Source organism: Delphinus delphis, chromosome 9 (assembly GCF_949987515.2).
Source record: "Delphinus delphis chromosome 9, mDelDel1.2, whole genome shotgun sequence".
Taxonomy (NCBI): domain Eukaryota; kingdom Metazoa; phylum Chordata; class Mammalia; order Artiodactyla; family Delphinidae; genus Delphinus; species Delphinus delphis.
Genome location: NC_082691.1, coordinates 92,164,464 through 92,191,246, shown reverse-complemented (window position 1 = coordinate 92,191,246; position 26,783 = coordinate 92,164,464). Strand labels below are relative to the sequence as shown.

Here is a 26,783-nt window from a genome sequence, read left to right as displayed (position 1 = left end):
TAGATAATCTTTATCAGGTTTGAGAAATTTTCTTTTATTCCTAGTTTGCTAAGATTGTATATCATGGATATACATTTTTTCTTGACTGTTTCTTCTGCCTCTGTGGAGATGGTCATATAATTTTTCCTTTAGTCTTTTAACAGGACGAATTACATTAATGATTTTCAAAGGTAAAATGAACTTTGTATTCCTATAATAAGGCTAACTTAGTTGTGATTCTATTATCCAAAAATCACAATGCTCCTGGACTTGGTTTCCTAATGTATTTCTTAGAAATTTTAAGTTCATTTCATGGGTAAGACTGGTTTGTAATTTTCGATTTTGATTTCTCATAAAACAAGTTGGAGAGAATTCATTCTTTACTGTTCTATGGACAAGACTGTATAGGAAAAGCATTATTTTAACCTTACCTATTTTGTAGATTCATCAGTGAAATCATTTGGGTCTGTAGTTTTCTTTGTGGGATTTACACTAAAATAAAGGACTGTTCTGATTCTCTATTTTATATTGTGCTAGTTTTGGTAAGTGTATTTTCTAAGAATTATCCCACTTCATGTAAAAGTTTTCAAATCTATTGACAAAAAACCTTTTTATATTTTTAAATGCCTGTAGAAAATGTGGTGATGCCCCCCCTTTCACTCCTGGCATTGGTTTTTTGAGTCTGTTTTCTTTTTAATCATTCATAAAGAGATTTGTTAATCTTTTGAAAGATCCAATTTTTGGCTTTGATTCTGCATTGTGTTTATTGCATCCTTTTTGCTACTTACTTTGGGTTTAATTTGCTGCTTTTTCTAACTTGAGATAAATGTTTAGGACATTTACTTTTTATCCTTAATATCTAATATATGCATTAGCGATATATATTTTCCTCTAATCGTGGCTTTAGCAGGATACGTCAAGGATAGTATTTTCACTATCACTCAGATAAAAATATTTTCTAATATTCATTGGAATTTCTTCTTTGATGCTTTAAATTTATTTTTACCTGCTTATCTTTGAAATAATTTCAAAGTTAGATTTGCAATAGCACAGAGATCTCACGTATACCTTTACAAAGATTTTCAAATATTTCCTCAGCAAAGTCCTTTAACTCCTTAATAATTAGTATGCATTTCCTAAAAACAAGGACATTCTATTACGTAACCCCAGTATAATTACTAAATACAGGAAAACTGACATTGAGATAATACTTTCATCTAATCTACAGACCATTCTCCAATTATGTGATTTGTCTCAATAATGTCCTCTATATCATTTCCCCTCTCTAGTCCAGGATACAGTCCAGGATCATACCTCATTGTGTTTTGATATGAATTACATTTCTTCATTTTCAAATATATGGAGATTTTTCTCATTTATTATTGTTTTCTAGATTGACTGCATTGAGTTTACACAAGAATTTATATGATTTCGATCTTCTGAAATATAAAACTGCCCTGGCATATGGTTAATTGATTTTTTCCTTTTTTATGTTTGGAAATAATGTTTATCATTGGGTGCAGTGTCCTTAATGTCCATGAGGTCATTTTGCTAATTGTGTTTTTTGATTCTTACTGAAATATCCTTACTGAGTTTTAGTCTGCTTGTTTTGCCAATTACTGAGAGAAATATGTTAAATTTCCCACTATGTGGATTTGTCTCTGCCTTTTTTCTTTATATTTTGTAAGGCTATGAGGAATATAAATTTAGAACTATTATATCTTTTAGACAAAAAGAGCCTTTTATTGTTATAAAGTTTCTCTTTTTATCTCAAACAATGTACTTCGATATACCAGCTTACCTTTGATTAGTGTTTGTATGGCATAGCTTTTCTCATCATTCTTTTTATATACTTAGGTTTTAGATGTTTCTCTCACAAAAAGCAAGTAGCAGATTCTCTATTTGCTTTCTTATCCAGCCTAGAATCTTTTAATTTGGAACATTTTATCCATTCACGTTTATTATAATTACAAATATATTTAGAGATACACCAACTTATCAAGTCTTATTAAATCCCATTTGTTCTTTGTTCCTATTCTCTTTTTTGGCCTGTGTTTAGACTAATTGTTAATTTTTCTACTTTCTCTCTCTGTTATCTTGATAATCATATTGACTTTTACTATTCGTTTAGTGACTACTCTATGCATTAAAAAATGCAGATCTTAACTTATCATCTAAGAATAACTTGTAGTTTAGTACCTTCTTCCTAAGCAATGCATGAACCTTAGAACATGAACTCCATATCCTCCTAACATATCTGTGTGATATTTAACACACACATGACACACCAAGACATTACTGTGTAAGTCAACATTTATTTAGATTTACTCATACTTATCATTTCAGCCGTTCTTTCCATCATGTATCACCTACCGTTTTTCTTCTGCCTAATGTATGCTTTTGTGAGTGTTTACTGGGGATAACTTCTCCCAGTTTATTTTGTCTGAAAACGTCTTTCTTATAAACCTTCATTTCTGAAGATTATGTTCACTGGGTATAGAATTTTAGTTTTATAGTATTTTCTTTTTGCACTTCAAAAATATTACTTTATTTTTTAATTATCCTGCTGGGGAGTTATGGGGCTTCTTGAATATGGGCTAGATGTCTTTCTTCAGTATTACAAAGTTCTAAGCCATTATATTCTGCCCTCAAATGTTGCTTCCTTCCCATTCTTCTCTCTCTTTCTTGGACCTCAATTACACCTTGTGTTACATCTTCTCGATCCCTCTTCCATTTTCCATCTTTCTGTTTATTATACTTCATTTTGATGTTTTCTTAATTTTCTCCCAGTTCATTAATTCTCATTTCCTGGCATGTCAGACCTGCTCTTAAACCCTCTATTGAGTTAATTTCAGTTATTGTAATGTAAGTTCTAGACATTGTTCACATTGTCTTATCTCCTAGCATATTTGGTTATTTCTAATTGTGTGCTGAACCATTTTGTAAAACTCATTATTAAATAAATCTGAGGTCTAGGATGATGTTTTCTTCCTCCAGGGAGAATTTACATTTTATTCTAACAGGTAACTTGGGGCACAAGCAATAAGATTTCAATTTAATCCAACTTTGGGTACTGAGAAGATCTGATTCTGCACTTTAGTTCCAGTGAGGAACTGTAATATTTACTAGCTCATTCATCTTTACCATGCGAGTAGACTTTCAGAATCCCAACTCAAGGCAAGAAGAAGCCTTTAACCCCTGTGACCCTGAACTCCAATCCCTGTCTTTCAGCCCTGTGAGTATATTAAAAGCACCCCTCAACCTCTAGGCAAATGCTTCCAAGGGGAAAAAAGCCTGTACCATTCTCTATCCCCATTCCAACCCAATCCTGGTCCAATAATTCTTTATTACCAAGCTCTAAAAATATCTTATCAATGATTTCTGTATTTTGTCCATGTTTTCTAGTTACCCTCACTGGTATGGCTGGTGCAAATTACCTAGTCTGCCATTATTGGAAGACCTTTTTCAACCAATTATATCTGTATCAGTTTATCAGAATCTTACTGTTTAATTCAGTTGTTGCTAATTCAAATGCCTATGGAGGACAGGTTTAAAAGTAAGCTTTGGTAGGAACTATGATGAATTAGAAGAGCATGCCCATCCTAAAGACGACTAAAGTCAATTCCAGTCAAATACTGACATGAAAGTATTGAATATATGGGACCTAGGGCTAAAACAGATTCAATTTTCTTAAAAAACAAAACAAAAAAACCCAGAAAACAAAAAACAAAACCAAAGCCAGAGATCTAAATGTTTTTTTAAAACGTAAAATCTTATTTACAACGCTGGCAACTAATTCCATATAGTTTAAAAAAGTGCGTCAGCCAGTGGTTCTCAGCTAGGGTGATTTTGCTGCCTAGGGCACTTGGCAACGTCTAGAGACATTTTTTGATTGTCACAACTGGGAGAATCCTACTGGAATCTAGTAAACGGAGGTCAAAGGTGCAGTTAAACACCATACAATGTACCAGATAGCCCCCACAACAAAGGCAGCAGCACCAAAGTTGAAAAATCTTGAACTAGGCCAACATACTAATGGCCAAACAAAACATTATTTGCAGACGGCCGTTTGGCTGGGGTGCCAGCAGTCGTCTAGTCCTCATAAAGCTGTATTATAAATCTATGTATGTAGGAAAGATGCAGGTACCTGTGCTCTTTATGTTCTAATAACTGGCAGTCCCGACATGTCAGTTTGTCACATGTTTCACAGTAAAGTTTCAGCTGTTCCTTCTTATGAAAAGGACAAAACACTGGTCGCTGACTGGTCACACCAACTGCCTCTGTAGAGACAATGGGAGGCAAAAGAAGAAAATTAACATAACTGAATAGTAAATAATTATTAGATTGTTCATTTAAATTAAAGTCCATTGAGATATAAAGGAGCTACAGTTTCACTGACACCACCATTACCAGCAGGTTTTACAGATAATAAAATATTAAGTATTTTTTGCATTTCTGGAGGAAAAGATAAATGAGCTTTCCACTTTTCAGTGTAAAAATTAAAATTAATTCAGGAGAAAAAGGAAGTGTGTAGCTAAAAAGATGTTTTATGAAATTAAAAAATCTTAATAGCCCAGTTAAGCAAACGGAACCAACTGGAATGTTTTGTATTCCAAATGTGGGAGTTTTTTTTTTTAATGCAAAGCAGAAAAATCTAATAAAAATGTATAAAAGAGGTGGTGGAAAAATTATTTCTCCACTTTTGCAAAATTCCTAACAGAGGATACCCATTAACACAGAGATAATCATAAAGTTTACACTATTACACTGTAGTCATCCACATACTTCTTAATAGTTATCTAGAGTGGAGATAAAACTGGGCAATGCTTATGCTACAATGTTAAATAGAAAAATTACAATACAAATAAATACAATGCCTGATTAAACAATACCAAGGTAAGCTGAGAGGAATTAAAAATAAAATTAATGAACTAAAAAATATATTGAGGGTAATTAGATAAATTTAGGGATAAAAACAAAAAGGTAAACTACTATTTAGTCATATCAAAAAGGGAAAAATATATAAAATTCTGAACAAAAAAAGGAAAACAACCAGATAGAGAAAATTAGCAATGTATTAAAAGAATACTAAAAGCACAACACATCAAGACCAAATGGAATTAATTCCAGCAAAGCAAAAATGGTTCAACATTACTATTGTCATAGCTCCCTGCACCCTTCTCCTTGAGGTTCATATCATCTGGGCATCACAGTAGATGATGGGTGACCATACATCCTTAGTTGGCTTGGGACATCCTGGTTTGTACCTGCTCTTCAGGAATAATTATTTATAGAGCTTCTGATTTAGATAATTATGACATCATGTCATCCCTTTATAGACTTCCTTTATTTATGAAGAATTTCAATCCTGACTCATAGTCATCCTCCTAGCCCTTAGTCTCATCATCATCCTGGATGATTCGGAAGTCCACAGAGAGTACCACATAAAGACAAGCCTCTCAGACTTTTTCATCTCTAGAGACTTGTACTTCATTTTAGCTACTTATTCCATTTCATACACACCATGGTCCCACCCTAGATTTATTGTCCATTACTATTCCATTTCTATAATCATAAATTCAAATATCCCACTCTAATAACTTCTACTTTCTAACTTCCCAATTCTTAGTTAAACTACTCTCACTGTACCTCACTGATATTTCTAGTCCCTAACCATTTACTTCGCCCTATCAACTGACACTGTCAACTTCACTTTCTTTATACAGTTAAAATCCCCAAATTCTTCATGTCAACACATGCCTATATCCGCATCTCTTATCCTGTGGAACTTCTAGAATGTTGGTCCGGCTAAACCCCAACCCTAAATAGTTCAATTCTTCTCTATAACTATATCAGACTGCCGAGGACTGATAGAGGAAGTTTTAAGGACTATACCAAATGTAACCTTGATGCTACCAAGCAATCCTATTTCCAAAGCTAGAGCTCTCTTTCAACTGGAGTTATTTCAAATATCCTCCATATTTCTTACCTTTCAGTCCTATTTCCTCTGCTCTCTTTTTCAATAGATGGCTGACTTTACAGAAAAACAGAAGTCTTTCTAGAACTAATCTATTAAATTTACCTGAGTATATACCTGGCCTTTTCTCTTTTGTGTCTCTTCTTCATCAGTGTTCTCAGAAATTATATCCCCCTTTTCCTGTGTCTCAAGACTCCTAGACTCATCTCTTACTTCTCCTCTTCTTGCATCTTACTCTCCAACTACACTCAATGTTCCCCCTCTGGAAATTTGTGCATGTGCTTCAGTTTTCCCCACCCTTCTCATTTATGTGATGAACTTCCATTCATCCTTGAAGTCCCAGATGTGGCCTTCAATGTAAATCCCCAAATCTGAGTTTGATACTCCTTTCATGTGCTCCTACAGAACTTATGAGGCTAAACTATGATTGCTAATTTGTTCACAGTCTTCATCATACTAATAACTCCTGGAGGGTAGGAAGTACCTATCTTATTCACTTTTTCATCTCTTTAATCTAGCAAAGTTCCTGGAATATAGAACAGGCATACAAACACTGGTTGACTCAATAAATAAAAAGCAGTGGATTAATTTTTAAACAGAAATATACTAATGAGCCATAAAAATCAACAAAATGCTGATAAATATTACAACATGGATAAAACCTGAAAACACTACTGTGGTAAGTGAAATAAGCCAAACATTGAGGGACAAATACCCTATGACTCCACTTGTATGAAATATCTAGAATAAGCAAATTCACTGAGACAGATAGTAGATTAGAGGTCAGCAGGGAATGGTGAGGAGAGGGGAATGGGCAGTTATTATGTATTGGGTACAGTTTCTTTTGGAAGGGCTAAAAAAGTTTTGGAAATGGTGGTGATGGTTGCCTAATACTTTGAATACAATTAGTGCCAATGATTTATACACTTAAAAATGGTTAGAATGTCAGATTTTAAGTTACACATATTTTACTGTAAAAAAAATGTTATTAGTGAACTTTACATTATAAGCATAAGCAACACAATAAGAACCCAGAAACCACAATTAAATACATAAAAAGCAAAACTTCTTTGGTTATCTATACAACAAATATCATGAAACAGGTTTACTATAAGAATATCAGAGAGAAAAGAGTTGTAAAACTTTTTTTAAGCCCACCCCTTATCATCTTAAAAATAAGAGACAAGAGAGAATATAAGTTTTTAAAAATTTTTTAATTTTTATTGGAATATAGTTGCTTTACAATGTTGTGTTCGTTTCTACTGTACAGCAAAATGTGTCATGTATACATATATCCCCTCTTGTTTGGATTTCCTTCCCATTTAGGTCACTACAGTACATTAAGTAGAGTTCCCTGTGCTATACAGTATGTTCTCGTTGGTTGCCTATTTTATACATAGTATCAATAGTGTATATAGAAAATAAGTTTTTGTTTTTTTTTTGCAGTACGCTGGCCTCCCACTGTTGTGGCCTCTCCCGTTGCGGAGCACAGGCTCCGGACGTGCACCCTCCGCGGCATGTGGGATCTTCCCAGACCGGGGCATGAACCTGCGTCCCCTGCATCAGCAGGCAGACTCTCAACCACTGTGCCACCAGGGAAGCCCCGAAAATAAGTGTTAAAGGCAACTTTTTCACATGTTGTACATTCATACCAAATTAAGGCATTTATAGGAGAAGGAGGGTTGTGAGTATAAAGCAGAATTCTGTATCTATTCATACTGACCAACATTGACAAGTATTCAAATTCAGCCATAATACAGACTTCCTTGTAGTAAAAGACAAGAGTATATTTAATGCTTATGAGTGTATCAAAACAAGTTAGTAGGGCTTCCCTGGTGGCGCAGTGGTTGAGAGTCCGCCTGCCGATGCAGGGGACATGGGTTTGTGCCCCGGTCCGGGAAGATCCCACATGCCGCAGAGTGGCTGGGCCCGTGAGCCATGGCAGCTGAGCCTGAGCGTCCGGAGCCTGTGCTCCGCAACGGGAGAGGCCACAGCAGTGAGAGGCCCACGTACCGCAAGAAAAAAAAAAAACAAGTTAGCATGGGAAAGAATGACTTGGGAGGGATAGAGAAAAAATGAAATTTAAAAATTAATTTATTACCTGGAGATACTTCCTCTTTCTGTCTCACAGTGTGGTCTTTTGTGAATTTCACCCTTTGATGAGCTCTGATGCATGTCTTGCAGAGCCATTCAACACACTCTACACAAAACCCATTAGCTTCTGCATTGTCCTCACAGCTTGTACATACCTAATAAAAGAAACGAAAAAAAAAAAAAAAAAAGAAACGTCACGTCAATTTTTGAGAATAAAGAAAAGGTGGTCACATGACTAATCATACATAAATGATATACCAACTATACTTGACTCTATCAGTTATCTTCTTAACAGTGTTCATAAATTTAAACTGACACTATGTTTTAAATTATAAACATATGAAATGGAAATATAAGGACATTACCCTTAGTTCAATATATCAAATATTCTAGGCACTATGCTAACTGCTGAGGATATAACCATCAGAAAAAGCAAACACAATCCTTGCCCTTATGACATCCAGTCTCCTAGATGAAATGTAGGTTCAAATCCCAGTTCCCCTACTTACTGGATAAGTAGTCTTGGACAGGTTACTCAGAATGCTCATCTTTAAAATAAGGGTAATAACATAAACTTTACTGAGTGGTTGTAAAGATGAATTTTACTGAGTGGTTGTGAGGAAGTCAAACATTACTGAAACAATAATACTAATACATAACTACAAATTGAGAAGTGCCATAAAGGAAAAAGTATGAGAAGCTAGAAGAACATATGATGGGGGAAAGTAATCTGTTTTTAGTGGGGTTGAATGGTTGGGGAAAATGAGAGGAGAGATTACCCAGGCAAAGCTTTCTCTAAAGAGATCATATTTGCACCAAGATAAGAAAGTTGAGTCATCAATTACTGATGAAAGCTTTCTAGGCAGAGAGAACAGCATGTACCAAAGCCTCCAGCAAGAACATGGCAGGTTCAAAGAAGTGACAGAAAGCCAGTAGGACTCAAGTGGAGAGATCAAGGGGAAAACTGGCAACAGAAGGAGCTGGTGGCAAGGCAGGGGCCAGATCAAGAAGGATCATGTGACAATTTTGGTCTTGGTCTCAGAAGTCTCCTAAAAGCTTTTAAGTAAGTAAGTGACATGGCCAGATGTGCATTTTTAAAATCACTGTCCCTGCAATGTAGAGAAGAGATTAGAAAAAGGGCAAGTGCTTCTGCACAGAGATAGGTAGGAGCCCTTTGCAGTGGTAGAAGTGGAGATGAACGAAGGAGATTTGGGAAGTAAAACTGACTGGTTTGGAGGACGCACTGGCTATGAAATGAAGAAGAGATAGCACCTTTTTTTCCAGCTTATATAACTGTGTAGATGGTGGCACTATTCTCTGAGAACAGGTATTAAGGTTACACAGCACATAAGCAGTCCTCATGATATCATTTGTGGATGGGAAAAAATTTTTCCCCTCAGTCAGCGGTTTACATTAGCCAAATTCCAAATACCTGGATAATATTTCCATAAACCAAAACCTGCCCTTTCTCAGTTCTTGTCTTCTACCTGTCTAACATCTTTTGATGCCACTGACTCTTACTTCCTAGAAGTCATCTGGATTCCTTAACCCTTCCAGATTCTCTTATCTCCCAGATTGCCTCTCTGGACCCCACCACTACTCTTTCTCCTCTGATTCTGTAGATTTTTGTTAGGTCTAGGGATTGGTCTCACCTACTCCCTCGGCTTCAACTATCACCTCTATAAGTATGTCACCTAAAACTTAATCTCCACATTATGCGGCAAAAGGACTATGGGATTTCTATACATAATGTTAAGGAAGGACCTCTAGTATAAAAAGTAAAAGTAAAAAAGCAAAGTGTTAAAGCATCTCATACCACTGCTTATCTAGGAAAGATGCGGATGGGATGGGATGACGTATTTGCTTAAATCTTAAAAATAACATAAAATCACTTAGATTATAAAATAATATTAAAAGTGTAAGGATAAAACATAAAAGAAATTAAATGGTTAGCCATAAGGTAGAGAAAAAATAAGGTAGAGGGGTAGGTGAGATGGAGATAGAAGTTTGAGTTCTCTGAATATACTCTGTTTCATAGATTTTATTTTGGAACCAGTATATGAATGTTCTATATGTAGTTAAACAAATTTCAAATTTAAAAAAAAAACTAAAGCCCTAAACAAAACCCTAAACAAAAGCAAAATGAAACTAATGCACCTGCCTATCAAGTGGGTGGCTTAACCATACAGAGAAGAATTACTTATTTCAAGTAACTTTAAAACATGATGATTTGACTGAATATCTCCAGTACATACATATAGTAATTATTGTCTTCTTGTTTTGTTTTGACAGAGATAATGCTATAATCTCCATTTTCAGTACCAATTCTATTCTTCTATACTCTTACTCTGCAAGGCTCAATTATGCTTAATGAGCTGGCTCCACATTAGATTCTAGCAATAGGTGGTGCTGGAGGAAGACTGCAATGCCAGAGGAAAAAGGGACTTGATCGTCTTAGTTGGCTTCCTATTTGCTTGAGTTTTCTGTGAACATCTACAATGCTAGATTCAACTTCAAAATGTCAATATATACTTGCTGTATTTTCCCTTCCTCTCTTTTTAAAATAGAAAGTATCTGTTAAATCATTCTCCTGAAAGTCCTAGAAAAATGACCAACTCAATGGTGATGAGCACCCCTAGTATCCATATTGTGCTCTCTAAATACCATTTCAGACTAAAAGGAACCAAGGCTCCTAGGCGAACCAACCACCTGCTGGTTCCAGGTGTAGAACAGAAAATGAACAATATCTTGTCAAAACAGAAAGCAAGGGAGATAACAGTGACACTGCGATTGTATCAGAAGGGTTCGGGAATCCTCACTGCCAAGATGGCACAAATTGAGCACCAATAAGGATAACTACAACACATTTTATGTTAAAAATCCATGAGTTCATAACAATAAACACACATACACACCATTCATTAGTCACCTCTGAAGAATGCTAAGAAACTAAGTCACTACTCTAATAATTAGCAACTAAAGGGAAAGAATCAAGCATTTAACCACCTTTCCTGTATAACCTAAGAACAGAAGAAGGAAGCTTTTTTTCTCTTCCAGTTGAGAAATAAAGAGGAATGACAGAATGAAAATGTCACCATTTTTCAAAGTCCTAATGAAATATGGAATTTTGGCAGTGCTCATTAACGCCATTAACATCAGGAAAAAGACAACCAGACATCATAAGCTTCCTGCTTGAAATACACACAGACATATGGATGGAAGTATTCTTATGAAACAGCCTCTACATTTTTATCACCAGTTTACACAAAATACGGGAGACAGGGAAGCATGTTAAATGACTTAAGGAGAGGTCAGCAGAATTCACAATAAGGTTAACTCTACTGGACCAACAACCCAGTTTATCCAGCAAATATGTTAAAAGGAAGGAAAAAGAAAGCCAAGCAAGGTGAAGGGGGCATCTGAAATTAATTAAAAGATATGTTTGAGACAAACCTACCAAATGCATGGTAAGTTCTCCAGCATTTCAGGCTGCCTCATTAAAAGGAGGCAAAAGATTCAAGACTTAATACACTTACCTGATTAGACTTTTCTACTGTACTGCTGGGAACCTCAGTAGTGTCCTTCACAAAAAAATTATCTATGATGTGTCTCTCGGCACATTCTTGGCTGCAAACTGGACATCGAATGACTCCCACTAGGAAAGACAAAATTGTGTTCTAAGTTGTTTTTGGTTAAATTCAAGTATAACTGACATAACATTAAAATTAGTTTAAGGTGTACAATGTAATGATTTGATATTTGTATATATCACAAAATGATCACCACAAAAATTCAGTTAACATCTGTCACCATGAACAATTACAACTTTTTTTTTCTGGTGGTGAGAACTTTTCAGATCCACTCCTCTAGCTACTTTCAAATATACAATACAGTATTCCTAACTATAGTCACCATGCTGTACATTACATCCCCATTTTATAACTGGAAATTTCTACCTTTTGCCCCTTTTCACCCATTTCGCCCCACCCCCACCCCCACTTCAGGCAACCACCAATTCTGTTCTTTATATCCATGAGCTCACATTCTAAGTTTTAATACAAACATACTGAGTCCTAACCCAACACATCTCATCCAAACTGTGAATGGAATGTCCACTCTCTTCAAATTCATACCTATTACTTAACACAAAGCAATTCAATTTATGTATATATAGGGGTTTTAGATGCGTGTGTGCACCCACACATGTGTGTATACATGTGGTGTGTATGTGTATATGTCCCACACTAGTATATTAAATGATGAATGAATGCTCATAATTTTAAATGAGATAACCTTCCAAATAAATATCCTTTTGACTATTCTTTTTATTGCTTAGCAACTTCTCTCACAGTGTTTTTCAAATAGAGATGTGCAGAATCATATGGAGACTTTAAAAGAATGAGAGTTCTGGTTCTCTCTGGACCTATGGAATCAGGATTTCTGAAAGTGGAACACAGACATACCCATTTTGTTTATGTTTGTTTTTGTTTTGAATCTCGATTCAGAAACACCAATCTGCTTCCTTTAACAGGTGCAAATAGCGTTCCTTTTGGGTGGGGGGGCGTGACTCTTTCATAGTGATTGGTAAAACAATAAATAATTAATAATTGTGAATGAATTAAAATCTAAATTTTTGATTAAATTAAAAAAATTAATATAAACTTGATGCAGTAATTTGTACCAAGGAGACTGCAGTAAGGTCCCCAGATACATTTTTTTCAAAACGAAATGCATAAGAATGAACACAAAGTAATCCAAAGGTCAATTTCATTTGTATATACAAGCAATAAACAAACATTTTAATTAAAAAAACTATTTTACAATAGCAACAAAGAAAAGTACTTAGTAGTAAATTTTTTTAAATGTATAAGGCCATTGTGTAGAAAAATGTTAAGCTATATTTAGAATCACTAAAAAAAAATCTAAGTAATGAAAACACCATGTTCTTGATGGTAAAGATGCCAGTTCTCCCCAGACATGTCTATACATTCAATGCAGTTTTTAATAATAATACCAACAGGGATTGCAGTAGAGTTTTGACAAGCTGGGGGAACATGTCTAACAAATAAGACAGTAAACATATAAAGCTATGGTCATTAAGATGGTGTGATATTTATGAAAGGATAAACAAAAATGGAACAGAATATACATACCAGAAACACAAGACAGATGTGGCACTAGAAATTGGTGGAAAAGGGGTGCTATAGTTTGCTACAGTGGGAGAAGGATGAAATCAGATCTCTCCTTAATTCAAACAATAATTCTCCAAGTGGGGAAAGCAGGGTGGGTGGGGTGGTGGGATGAACCGGGAGATTGGGATGGACATACATACACTAATATGTATAAAATAGATAACTGGTAAGAAACTGTTGTATAAAAAAATAAAATTAAATTTAAAAAAATTCTTTTGGATAGGATAGATTAAGAACTTTAAAACTTTCAAGAGGAAATACAGGAGAGTATCTGTGTAACCTTAGAGTTGGAATAAATTTCTCAATCAAGAAACAAAGAGCAATGGGCGTCCCTGGTGGCGCAGTGGTTGAGAGTCCGCCTGCTGATGCAGGGGACACAGGTTCGTGCCCTGGTCCGGGAAGATCCCACATGCCACGGAGCGGCTGGGCCCGTGAGCCATGGCCGCTGAGGCTGCATGTCAGGAGCCTGTGCTCCGCAAAGGGAGAGGCCACAACAGTGAGAGGCCCGTGTACCGCAAAAGAAAAAAAAGAAAGAAACAAAGAAACAAAGAGCAAGGGCATAAGAGAAAGATGAGTAAGTTCAGTAAAGTTAAGAACTACAGTTGCACAAAAGATTACCATGAAGAAAGTGAGAAGATAAGCCCCTGATTGGGAGAAGATATACCTGACACACAGCACTGACAAGAAATTAGTAATTAAAATCTGTAAAAATGTGACAATGCATTTCACAAAATAGAAAGATTGAGTAAACATGTTTTTCCTTATTCCAGATAAGTACAGCTAAAGATTCTAGACAGCCTACATAAAACTGAGAAAGGTAGACAGGAGGCAGACTGTCTAGAGACCTCAGGACCCAAGGAATGACAACGGTGAGTTCACTGGGTTTTCTTTTAGCCTCATATATGCCAAAGTAGGTGCTCATGAAGCTACCATCTCAGAAATATCAACAGGTGTAAACAAAGAAAAGTCCACAAAAGCCCGTTCCCTCTATCCAGAGGACAGGAAAAGGGCAGCCTGGCAAGAAAGAAAACTACTCCAGCAAAACACCACAGAAAAAAATGTGCTTCCTCTCCCACCAACAAAGACCCAAGGGGAAGCCTAGACTTCTACCCTGGCCAGGCAGAAACCAGGTGCCCCAACCATCTCCTGCTGGCTGTCAGAGAAGCCTGGTGGGGAGTTAGGGCTTTGGTCCTCACTGGGTGGTAATGAGGCCCCAGCAGTGTCAGTGGAGACTATGTGAGGAGCCTGAGCTTGTAACTCCAGGACAGTAATGAGGTACCCCTCCACCTCCATGCTGAAGGGTAGTGGAAAGTCTGGACTTTTATCGCTATTTACCAGTAACCTCCCTCGCCCCTATATCCCCACTCCTTAGATGTGTCAATGAAGAACACATGGGAAGCAGTAAGTAGGCACCCATACCCCTACTAGCCAGGGAGGTATCAACAGAGGCCTGGTGGGAGCATCAACTTCCACACCATTGACCAGTAAGGAGGAGGGCCTCTCTCTCAGGATATCAAAAGATGCAGCAAGGGGAACTCAGACTTCAACCTTTACCTCACACGAGGCAGGAAATAATAAATATACGAGCAGAAGTGAATGAAATTGAAAACTGAAAAGTCAATTCAACAAAAAGCTCGTTATTCAAAAAGGTCAATAAAATTAACAAACCTCCAGCAAGACTGACAAAGACAAAGGAGAAGACACAACTTACCAAACATAAAGAATAAAAATGGGGATATCACTATAGACCATATAGACAGCAAAAGAATGACAGAGAAATATTAATACTACTCACACAAAATGACAATATAAGTAAAATGGACCAATTCCTCAAAAGGCACAAACAAATATGAAATAATTTGAACAGCCTTTTAACTACATGGAAATCGGCTCTAAACAAAATGAAATACTAACAAACATGTATATTACTTGTATGCTGAAAACTACAAAATTAAGAAATCAAAAAAGATCTAAATATATGGAGAGACAACGTTCATGGATAGAGATAACTAATGTAGTAAAGAGGTCAATTCTTAATGTGATCTACCAGTTTAACAGAATTCCTAATACAAACCCAACAAAATTTTTTTGTAGATATAGACAATATTGTTTTAATATTTATATTAAAAGGCAAATGAAGGACTTCCCTGTGGCACAGTGGTTAAGAATCTGCCTGCCAATGCAGGGGACACGGGTTCGATCCTTGGTCTGCGGAGCAACTAAGCCTATGTGCCACAACTGCTAAGCCCACAGGTCACAACTACTGAAGCCTGCGCGCTCTAGGCCCTCATGCCGCAACTACTGAGCCTGCATGCCTAGAGCACGTGCTCCACAACAAGAGAAGCCACCGTAATGAGAAGCCCGCACACCACAATGAAGAGTAGCACCTGCTCGCTGTAACTAGAGAAAGCCCATGCGCAGCAACAAAGACCCAACGCAGCCATAAATAAATAAATAGCAAATGCATTATAATAGCTGAATCGATAATGGAAAGAAGAATAAAGTGGAGGAATCACTCTATCCAATTTCAAGGCTTATATAGCAACAGTAATCAGGAATGCCTGTTATTGACCAAAGAATAGACACACAGATGAATGAAATAGAATAGAGACCTGAAACAGACCTATACAAGTAGGGCCAACTGATTTCTGACAGAGGTGCAAAAGCATCTTTATACTGATTAAGTCCAAAATGCTGATGAGAGATATACTGTGTTCATGGATTGGAAGACTCATCACAGTAAAGATGTCTATTCTCCCCAAATTGATCTATAGGCTAGTGTATTCCTATCAAAATCCTAGCTAGATCTCTTTGTAAATACAGACAAGATTATTCCAAGATTTATGTGGAAAAGGAAAGGAACTAGCATAGCTAAAGCAAGTCCGGAAAAAGAAAAATATCGTGAGAAGACTCACTATCCAATCTTAAGACTTACATATAGTGAGTTAGACAGGGTAGTATTGGCAGTATACATGCACAGATGAATGGAACAGAATACAGCACCCAGAAATACACCCACACAAGTAAGCCCAGCTGATTTTGGACAAAAAGTATGAGAATGATTCATTGGAAGAAGGAAAGACTTTTCAACAAATTGTTGAAACAACAGGATATTCATAGGCAAAAACTGGACTTCAAACTAACCTTCACATTTTATATAAAAATTAACTCAAAGTGGATCAGATTTAAATATAAAACATAAAACTATAAAATCTTTGGAAGAAAACAGGAGAAAATCTTAAGGACGTAGGACTTGCTGAAGGTCTTAGACATATCAAAGACAATCCATAAAAGAAAAATACGGATGAATTTGATTTCATCAAAATTTAAGACTTTTGCTCTGCAAAAGACCTATAAAGAAGATGAAAAAACAAGCTACACACTGGGAGAAAATACTTGCAAACCACAGATCTGACGAAGGATTCATATCTACAATACATAAAGGACTCTCAAAACTCAAAAAAACAAAAACCCAATTAGAAAATGGGCAAAAGACATGAAGAGACATTTCATCAATAAGGATATGCACATGGCGAATAAGCACATGATAAGATGTTCCACATCACTAGCCATCAGGTAAATAAATGCAAATTAAGATCATGATGGGATACCAGCACAAAGCTATTAAAACAGCTAAAATAAAAAGTAGTGACAATGCCAAATGCTGACAAAAAATGTGGAGGTATTAGATCTCTTATATGTTCCCACTGGGAATGTAAAATAATAGAGCCACTGTGGAAAACAGTTGGGCAGTTTCTTCAAAAAGCTAAACATAACATTTATCATATGAATCAGCAATCTCATTCCTGGGCAGAAATAAATTGAGGTTCACACAAAAATCTGAACACAAATATCGTAATTCAGTGTTATTCATATTAGCCCAAAACTTGAAACAACCTAAATCTCTGTAAATAAGTTAATGGTTAAATAAACTGTGGTACATCCATACCATGGGATAACAGTCACCAATCAAAGGGAACTAATTATTGATATATGCAACAAACTGGATGGATCTTAAGGGCATTAGTGTTTTTTAAAAAGCCAATTTCCAAAGGTCTTATGAATGATCCACTTACATAACACTCTCAAAATGACAAGATTATAGAGATGGGAAACAGACTACTACTTTCCCTGAAATTAGGGACAATGGGGTGTGGGGAGAGAGGGTAGGTTTGACTATAAAGGGGTAACAAGAGGAAGAGCTTTGGTGATGGAATAGTTCTGCATCTTGATTGTGACGTTATATGAATCTACACATGTGATAAAGTTGCATTACAACTATACTCACTGGGCTTCCCTGGTGGCGCAGTGGTTGAGAGTCCGCCTGCCGATGCAGGGGACACGGGTTCGTGGCCCGGTCCGGGAAGATCCCACATGCCACGGAGCGGCTGGGCCCGTGAGCCATGGCCGCTGAGTCTGCACGTCTGGAGCCTGTGCTCCGCAACGGAAGAGGCCACAACAGTGAGAGGCCCGTGTACCGCAAAAAAAAAACCAAAAAAACCCGCACACACACAATAACACTATACTCACTATTGTAACAATGTTAATTTCCTGGTTTTGATATTGCACTGTAATTATATAAGAAGTAATCAATGGAAAAAACTGGGTACAAAGGATCTCTCTGTAACTTCCCATGAATCTATTATTATTTCAAAATAAAAAGTTAAAAAAAAACTAAAAAGAACATTTATTTAGTGCTCTCCTTATATGTACTGCTTTATCCTCATACAAATGAGGAAATGGAGATCAGAGAACCTGATTAACTTGACCAACGTCACACAGTAGTGGAGCTGTGATTGTTCAAATCACAGCTGTGATCTGACTGACCCCAGAGTGCAGTGTACTACCACACTTTACAAAAATGTATTAGAAAGCCATGGGTTCACAGATTGCATCATTTTGACAGATAGGATATTAGTCCACAAATTAAGGATCCCATTTGTTGTAAAATGGATGGCTAGTGGGAAGCTGCTGCATAGCACAGGGAGATCAGCTGGATGCTTTGTGAAGCCTAGAGGGGTGGGATAGGGAGGGTGGGAGGGAGGCACAAGAGGGAGGGGCTATGGGGATATATGTATACATATAGTTGATTCACTTTGTTGTACAGCAGAAACTAACACAACATTGTAAAGCAATTATACTCTAATAAAGACATTTAAAAAAAAGAAAGAATCCCATTTATGTATGGTGGTGAGTTTGACCTAAATGAATTTAAACCCAAATAAATGCTAGCTCAACAATACTTTGTTACCAGAAAAAGTTAGTGGGAAAATGTAATTTCTGTTCCAGTCTGAGCACATTTAAAGTTCCTCTATACAGACTGGTGGAGATCAGCATCTGGAATATATCCTTCTAGAAATTAGAGTGATTAAAATCTGATTAACTAAAGAAAAATAATTCTGTGGGAAGTGTGTAGATATTTTCTTCAATCATTCATCACTGTGTACTTAATGGCCATGGTTGTTTTTTTCTGTTATTTAGTGGGTTGAAAAAATTTTAAATGCATAGCCTCCTTTAAGTCTGTTTTCAAATGTTACCTTTGATGATGCCTGCACCCCCATCCACCTTCCTGCACCACAGATTCCCCTAATCCTGCTCTAATTCTTTTCTCTCTGGCAGTTATCCTTCAGTTCCATTTATTTATATTTATTGTTTATTGTCTGACTATCCCAAGTAAAATGTAAATTGTCTGGTTAGTTCACAGATATTCCAAAGCACCTAAACATGTACCTGGCACATAGCAGTACTCAATAAATATTTGGTGAATGAGTGAATGAACTCCCTTAGTGATGCACACACCTTGTGATCCACAGTTTCACCATGGAGAAACTCTTCAGCATCAGGAAACATGCTCAACAATGTTCATAGCACCATTTTTCAGAAAAGTCTACAACTAGAAACAATCCAAATGTCCATCAACAGAACAAAAGTACTGTGGTATATTCAAATAATAGAACACTATACAGCAATAAAATCAATGCATGTAAATTACAGATGGCTGAATCCTCAAAAATGTTAAGTGAAGAAAGTCCCAGAAGAATATGTATTATACTCTATCAAAGTTCAAAAATAATATATAAGAAAGTATATATAGCTGATAAACTATAAAGAAAAACAAGGGAATGATTAACACAAAATTCTGGATAGTGGCTAGGCTATGCCTAGGATGGAGGAAAGAATAAGCAGCTCCCCTCCAATACTAATTTCAAGCCCATCTATCTTTCCTGAACCAAACCATTTCGAAGGCCTAAGAGCACATGGAGATAAACAGGTTGCAAGCAAATGAAACCTCATGCCCAGTCTAGGGTTAAAAGAGAGCCTGAGGTCTAGTAAGCAGCTACTCAGCTCTAGTGCATTAAGTATTATCCCCATTTTACAGATCAGGAAACTGAGCACCATGACTTGCCTGTGGTCATTCAACTACTAACTGGCAACTCTGGAATTTGAATTCTGCATACACATCTTATGTACATTCTACATGGAAACTATTTAAATAAAAAGAATATAGCATGGACTTTAAAGCTATATAGACCTATATTATTCCTCTTTATTGACTGTTCTATATCCCCTAAACAATCTTTCTGAGCCTCTATTTCCTCTTCTGTAAAGTAACAGTACGTGATAATCATGATAATGGTTACCATATTGAGAACTTATTGTGCTCCGGTTATAGTGCTAAGTATTCCATGCTCAACAGAACAAATTTGAGGCAGAACTGTTATAAGGATTATATTAATAAATGTATAAAAAGGGCCTAACGATGTTGGGCTGGTACCTGGTAAACCTGTACATCATACTCTATGCCCCCAATTAAAATCAGGTAACAGGTGACTCCTTCTGAAAGGACCAGCACAACCTCACCTACCTCATTCCCTCAAATCATCTACTAAGACTTACACAAATGAACTCTGAGTCATAGAAGTACCTCAGCCTAACAAGGAACAATGAGGCCAAACGTTGGTAAATCTCAAATTTGCATCTTTACCCATACTTCATTCCCAAGCTCAAGATGTACCTTGTCAGTAGAAGAAAAAATAAGGCACTGCATATTATACAGTAAATACCTGAATGCCTATATGAAGAAAGTGATTCTTTGACACACTATCCTGGAAAGGGTGGGGATACTGCAGAAACATAATGAAGTTCCCATTTTTGAAAAGGGAAAATTTGAAATTGGAAAGGCAAGCAGGGAGTCAACTTTAATTCAAGAGAAATAGCAAAGCAAACAGACTAGTACAAATGCTACAAATTTCTTCTCTTTGCTGTTGCCAGAATATGTGCTGGTAACAAGCTAAACAAGGAAATCAACTATTTATTAATCAAGCTGAAAGAGCTAACAATTCAGTATTATATTTATCTGTATTTTAAAGGAAAAGGACTGTTGAAGTTATATGTAAGTTTCTGTGCTTGCCAAAAGAAATCATGAAAGATGTTTAATTATAAGGTCATAAAAACATGACTGATATAAGAGATTAATAATAGATCATAAATTACACATTTATAAAAGTAGCTGGACTTAAACTCACTAGGATCTGGTTTTATTCTTTTTATTCTACGAATTAAATATTTACAGTTTTGGGGCTTTGAGATGTAAATATGATTTGCTATCTCCTTTGTGAAGTTTTAGTGTCTAAACCTAAGCTCAATGCAGGGCTTATGCTTTGAAATTAAGTACTAGGAATGGCTGGCAACTCTTTGCCCATCTCTATAAAAGAGACGTATGTGGCTTCAAAGCCTCTTATTACACACTGTGGATCACAGACATAAGTGAGTTGAAGGATAGGACCATGAGATGGAGCACCACCAGTCAGGCAACTATATTTCAACATCCATGGGAGAAAAAGGAGAGGATCTATATAATGCAAAATAGTGCTCTGTCCATGGTCCTGTCAATACCATTGATGGCTTGCTACTTAAGCATATGGGTGTGAATATAACAAAAGACCCAATTAGATGCTACCTACAAGAAACCCAATTTAAATACACACACAGGTTTAAAAAAATGAAAGGATGGAAATAGATACACATTCAAATAATAAGCATATGAAACCCTGAGGACTTTATAATAGTATCAGACAGAGCAGACTACGGAACTAGAACTATTACCAGATATAAAGTGAGGACAGTGTATAATGATAAACAGCTTGATTCCTCACCAAGACATATAATCCTAAATGCTCAAGTACCTAATTAACATGTCAGAACACATCATGTAAAAACAGATACAGCTCTAAAGAGAAACAGACAGATCCACATGATAGTTGGAGATTTCAAGTCTCCTCTCAGTAATCAATAGAGCAATAGACAGAAAATCAGTAAAGACATAAAAGACTTGAACAAAAGAATCAAGTAACTTGATCCAATTGACGTTTAAAGAACACCTAATGTTAGCAGAATACATATTCTTAAAGTGTGAATGGAATATTCACCAAGATATAACATACGCTGGGCAATAATCCAAGTATGGGTTAAAAGAACTAAAAACACACAAAATATGTTCCATGAGTACAATGAGATAAACTTAGAAATCAGTAACAGAGAGAACTGGAAAACCCCCGAATATCTGGAAACTGAACAACTTACTTCCAACCAACCTGTGTGTTAATGAAGAAAGGTCTAAAAACCAATGGTCTAAGCATTCTCCTCCAGAAGCCAGAAGAGCAAATCAATCCACCAAAAAAAGTAGAAGGAAGGAAATTATAAGGAGCAGAATACAATGAAGAAGAAAGAAAATGGCAATAAAGAAAAAAAAAATCAATGAAACCAAAGCCAGTTCTTGGGGGTGGGGGAAAAATTAATAAACCTCTAGCTAGACTGATCAAGGAAAAAGAAAACACACAACAAAAACCAAAAGTAAAAGAGGCCATTTCTACAGATTCCATGGAGCTTAAAAAAGTATGGGAATATTGTCAACTTGACTAAATGTGTTGATACTTTAAAAGAAACAATTATCAGAATCTTCTCAAGAAGAAACAGAAAACTTGAATATATCAATTAAAGCAATTGAATTCGTACTTAAAACCTGTCCCATAAAGAAAAGTCTAGACCTAAAAGGGACCACTGGATCCCATCAAACATTTAAAGATAATACTAACTCTAAACAATTCTTTTAGAAAATAGAGGAGGGACACTTCCCATTTGTTTTATAAGGCCAGTATTACCCTGATATTAAAATCAAGGAAAGAAAAGTACAGACCAATATCTCATTAATGAAATATCAGAAAATCAAATTCAGAATACATAAAATTGATAACACATCAGTTAAGTAGGGTTTATTACAGAAGTGAAGGGTTGGTCGAGCATTCAAATCAATTGAAGTAATTCACTATATTAACAAAATAAAGGAGAAAAGCCATATGATCATCTTTGAAAATTTCAACACTCATGGAAGATTTAAAAAAAAACCTCTCAGCAACCTAGAAATAGAATGAAACTTCCTCAACCTGATAAAGACCATGTATGAAAATCCTACACCTAACATATTTAAATGATGAAATGCTTTCTGGTGTGATTTGGAAGAAGGCAAGGGTATCCACTCTCACAACTTCTATTCCAAGTGTTTAGTGTCTTTAGATAAAGGAATAATATTTTCAGTTTTAAAAGTTTACTTTTTTATTTTGGAATATAATTATTTTTGAATATGTAAAATATTTACATGGTTCAAAAGTCAAAAACTATATTAGAAAGTATACCAGATTTCACTCCCATCCCTATCCCTCTTATCCATTTCATTCCATCTACCCCACTTCCTATAGGTAAGCATTTTTATTAAACCATGTTTGTGGTTTATCCTTCTAAGTTAACTTTATTTTTCTGTCCATAAAAGTTCTTTTTGCAAAAATATACAAAGTATATAGCATCTTCTATGGAGTATTCTTACCTAACAAGGTTTAACATGAATTTAATCAACTACACTACTAGTGGAGAGGAATGACTTAAAAAGCCTATGAGGGAACACCACACAAATCCAGAATGCAGAATATTTTATCATCTAACTGACTGGTTCTCTCCACCAAGTACAAATTATAGAAATGAAGATAGAAGAGGGAACTATTCTAGATTAAGAAAGACTTAAGAAACATGATATCCAAATATCATGCTGTATAGCTAATCCTTGACTGGATTCTGGTTTGAACAAAACAGCTTAAAGGACATTTTTGGGGGGTAAATGTGAAGATGGACTTGTACTAGAACACTAGGAAATAATAGCTATTTTAGTTGTCCATCCATGCTAATAATGATATTGGGAGTATCAAGGTTACTTTCCTTATTTTTTGGAGATGCAAGTTAAACTATTTAAGGATGAGATGCCAAATCTGTGATTTACTTTAAAGTAGCAAAAATGGCAGCAAAGGATGTCGTTAAAAAAATGGCAGCTTGGGGGTTGGTCTCTCTACCAAAACAGCCATTAAGCTGGAAAAAACTATCAGAATCAACTATTCCAGAACTTTGAAACTGGTTCAGACATTTACAGCAATCAGGGAAGAGCTTAATGAAGGAAGGGGCTGCTGTACTTTGGTAAGAGGGCTGCTTGCTTGAACCAGCTACCATGCCCAATTCCTTAATTCTGCTGCAAAGTGGGGACAGCAGCTCACATCCCTGAAGTGGCTGGCTAGTGCCAGGTGCACAGGACCTTGAACTCAAAAATTAGGGGATTATGTGATTTAGTTAGCATGGGGATTCCCTGAGGGTCAGCTGAGATGCTTGGCTTTATTCAGCTCCCCTGGGCTGCAGTTGTTTCCCTGGCAGCACATATCAGAACATTTAAAGAGGTATACACACTTTTAAATCTACACATCTGGGGCTTCCCTGGTGGCGCAGTGGTTAAGAATCTGCCTGCCAATGCAGGGGACACGGGTTTGAGCCCTGGTCCGGGAAGATCCCACATGCCGTGGAACAACTAAGCCCATGCACCACAACTACTGAGCCTGCACTCTAGAGCCCATGAGCCACAACTACTGAGCCCACGTGCCACAACTACTGAAGCCCACGCACCTAGAGCCTGTGTTCTGCAACAAGAGAAGCCACCGCAATGAGAAGCCAGCGCACCGCAACAAAGAGTAGCCCTCACTTGCCACAACTAGAGAAAGCCCGCATGCAGCAATGAAGACCCAACGCAGCCAAAGATAAATAAATAAATAAATAAATCTACACATTTAAAGAAACCTCTAAGAGGTCGTAGGCTGAGATAACAGGTCAGTAACACACATAAGAAGGAAGGCTTTGCAAAAGTAGTTTCAAAGAAAAATGAACAGAACTTGAGGGACCTGTGAGACACTGTCAAACATACCAACATACAAATCATGGCAGTCCCAGAAGAAGAGAGAGAGAAAAGGGCAAGGAAAAAAATATTTGAAGAAATAATGACTAAAAACTTCCTAAATTTGATGAAAGACATGAATATACATGTCTAAGAGACTCAACAAACTCCGAGCAAGATAAACTCAAAAAGATCTTGTTTATTATGGTAACTCTAGAACTCTAATTTTTCCACTCCTCAGGGATTGCTGAGTTTTGCTCATTGATTGCCAGAGCAGTCCATTTGTGACTTTTCCAAACTATTTTGCAAAGTGTGTATGAATTCCTAGTGAGTGTGGTCATTGAAGTTTCTGTTCCATACTATCTGGTAGCCAGCCAGTAACCTGACAAAGATGTCCTTAAATGTCTGGATCCAAAAGGGGAGAGAGTTACCATCTCTATATCTCAGCAAATGACAGAGTCCAGCCCTCTAGCCCTAAAGGATCTGTGAGACTGACCAAAACAAACAACCCCCAATTTTTGGAGCCCTCTTATCAAAGAGCAGCAGCCTCTCCCTTCATCAAGCACTCCCCTGGTTCTTTCAAGTGTTTGATCAAGGTCTAGAGTCTGAAATAGTTCATTCTGGTAATTTTTTCCAGTATTTTTTAAAATTGTTTCAGTGGAGGAACTGACACCTAGAGAAGTGCACATAACTCTAAAGAAAACTTCATACAAGTAATATAAAAAAGGAAAATCATAGGCCACCTCTCTCATAAACGTAGAAGCAAAAATCATAACATATTAGCTAACCAAGTTCTGCAATGCAAAAAAGGATAATATAACATCACTAAGTAGCCTTCTGCCTGGGAATGCAATTATTCTATTATTAGAAAATTAAATCTTAGAATTCACCACATAATAGATTAAAGAAAAAAATTATCCTCACTAGATGAAGTGTTTGATTAAAAAAAATTTATTCACAATTAAGGAAAAAACAAAAACCAAAAACCTTTTGTGGATATTAGGAATAAATGAGGTGGTGTAAGGCCTATATATTGTGCTGTCTCAATTCTGGAAGAATTGGGATAGCCTAACTGCAAGTATCCCTCCCCATTCTACTACCACAGATAAGATCCCCTAACAAACAATTACTCCTTTATCAAAGGGACCAGACAGTTTCTGCTTACCCTTAAATAGTGGGTTTCAGTTCCTGGCCAGCTTACAGAATTATTCAAACAAGCCAACCACATCCTCCTGTGGGAAACAGGGGGCACCCTACTTTCATAATAGTGCATACAAAGCCTGCCTCCCACAGTACCTGGTTGTTCACTCTGTCCCTGTGTGGCCTTGCATGGCATGCAGTGGCCTCCTCCCTAGGGCTGTGAGTATATGTGACTAATACACTACTGTCCATCTCATTCGTCTAGGGTTAGGGCCATTCTTATGATGGGAGTCCTTCCCTCACCAATGGAATAAAGAATAGGCTATTAAAACCATATTATTATATGTTTAATAAGTTAAAATAACACCTATAATCTTATAAAAGATATCTATAAAATCTCTAGCAAACCTTATATTTAAAAGTTTTCTCTGTGAGATCAGGAATAAGACAATGGTACCACTGATACCACTTTAATCCAACAGTGTACTGGAGATTTTAGACAGCACAGTTAAGCAAGAAAAAGAAAAGGTTTAAGGATTGGAAATGATGAAATAAAAAGTGCTGTTATTCACAGATGATATGACTATATACGTAGAAAAGCCAAACAAAGTTATAGAGAAATTACTAGATTTAGTAAGATTCAACAAAGTTACTGAAAAGAAATCCACATTTAAAACACATTTGTATTTATATTTACCAGGAACAAAAAGGTAAAAATGAAGTTAAAATAGGACACCATTTACAACAGCATCAAAAACTATCAAATACCTAGGAAAAATCCTAAGAATATGTGTGCAAAATCCCTACAGGAACAATTATAAGTGGTTAATGAGCCACTAAAAAATATATAAGAGATATAGCACAGCTGTGGATTAGAAAACTCAACATTACAAACATATAAATTCTCCCCAAACTGAAACAGTTTTCCACAATCAATATCCTATCAAGTTTTTTGTGGAACTTGAAACTGGATTGTAAAATTCATATGATAATTCAAACAGCTAAAAATATTCAAAAGATGTTTCTGAAGAATAACAACAAACGGTGGGAGGGGAGGTTTACACAAGGATCTGTTTTACCTGCTATCAAAACCTATTGTAAAGGGGCTTCCCTGGTGGCGCAGTGGTTAAGAATCTGCCTG

The 26,783-nt window shown here is 36.4% G+C and overlaps 1 protein-coding gene across 2 annotated transcripts in view; it reads right to left on the bottom strand.

Moving 5' to 3' along the window:
• Window positions 1–26,783, bottom strand: part of TRIM24 (tripartite motif containing 24) — a 94,276-nt gene that overhangs the window by 43,574 nt on the left and 23,919 nt on the right. For both annotated transcript variants that reach the window (XM_060020967.1, XM_060020968.1), the window contains exons 2-4: window positions 11,587–11,705; window positions 8,058–8,205; window positions 4,127–4,259 (exon numbers count right to left, since the gene is read on the bottom strand). In XM_060020967.1, coding sequence (XP_059876950.1) covers window positions 4,127–4,259; window positions 8,058–8,205; window positions 11,587–11,705 — 400 coding nt within the window. The remainder of the gene's footprint in view (window positions 1–4,126; window positions 4,260–8,057; window positions 8,206–11,586; window positions 11,706–26,783) is intronic.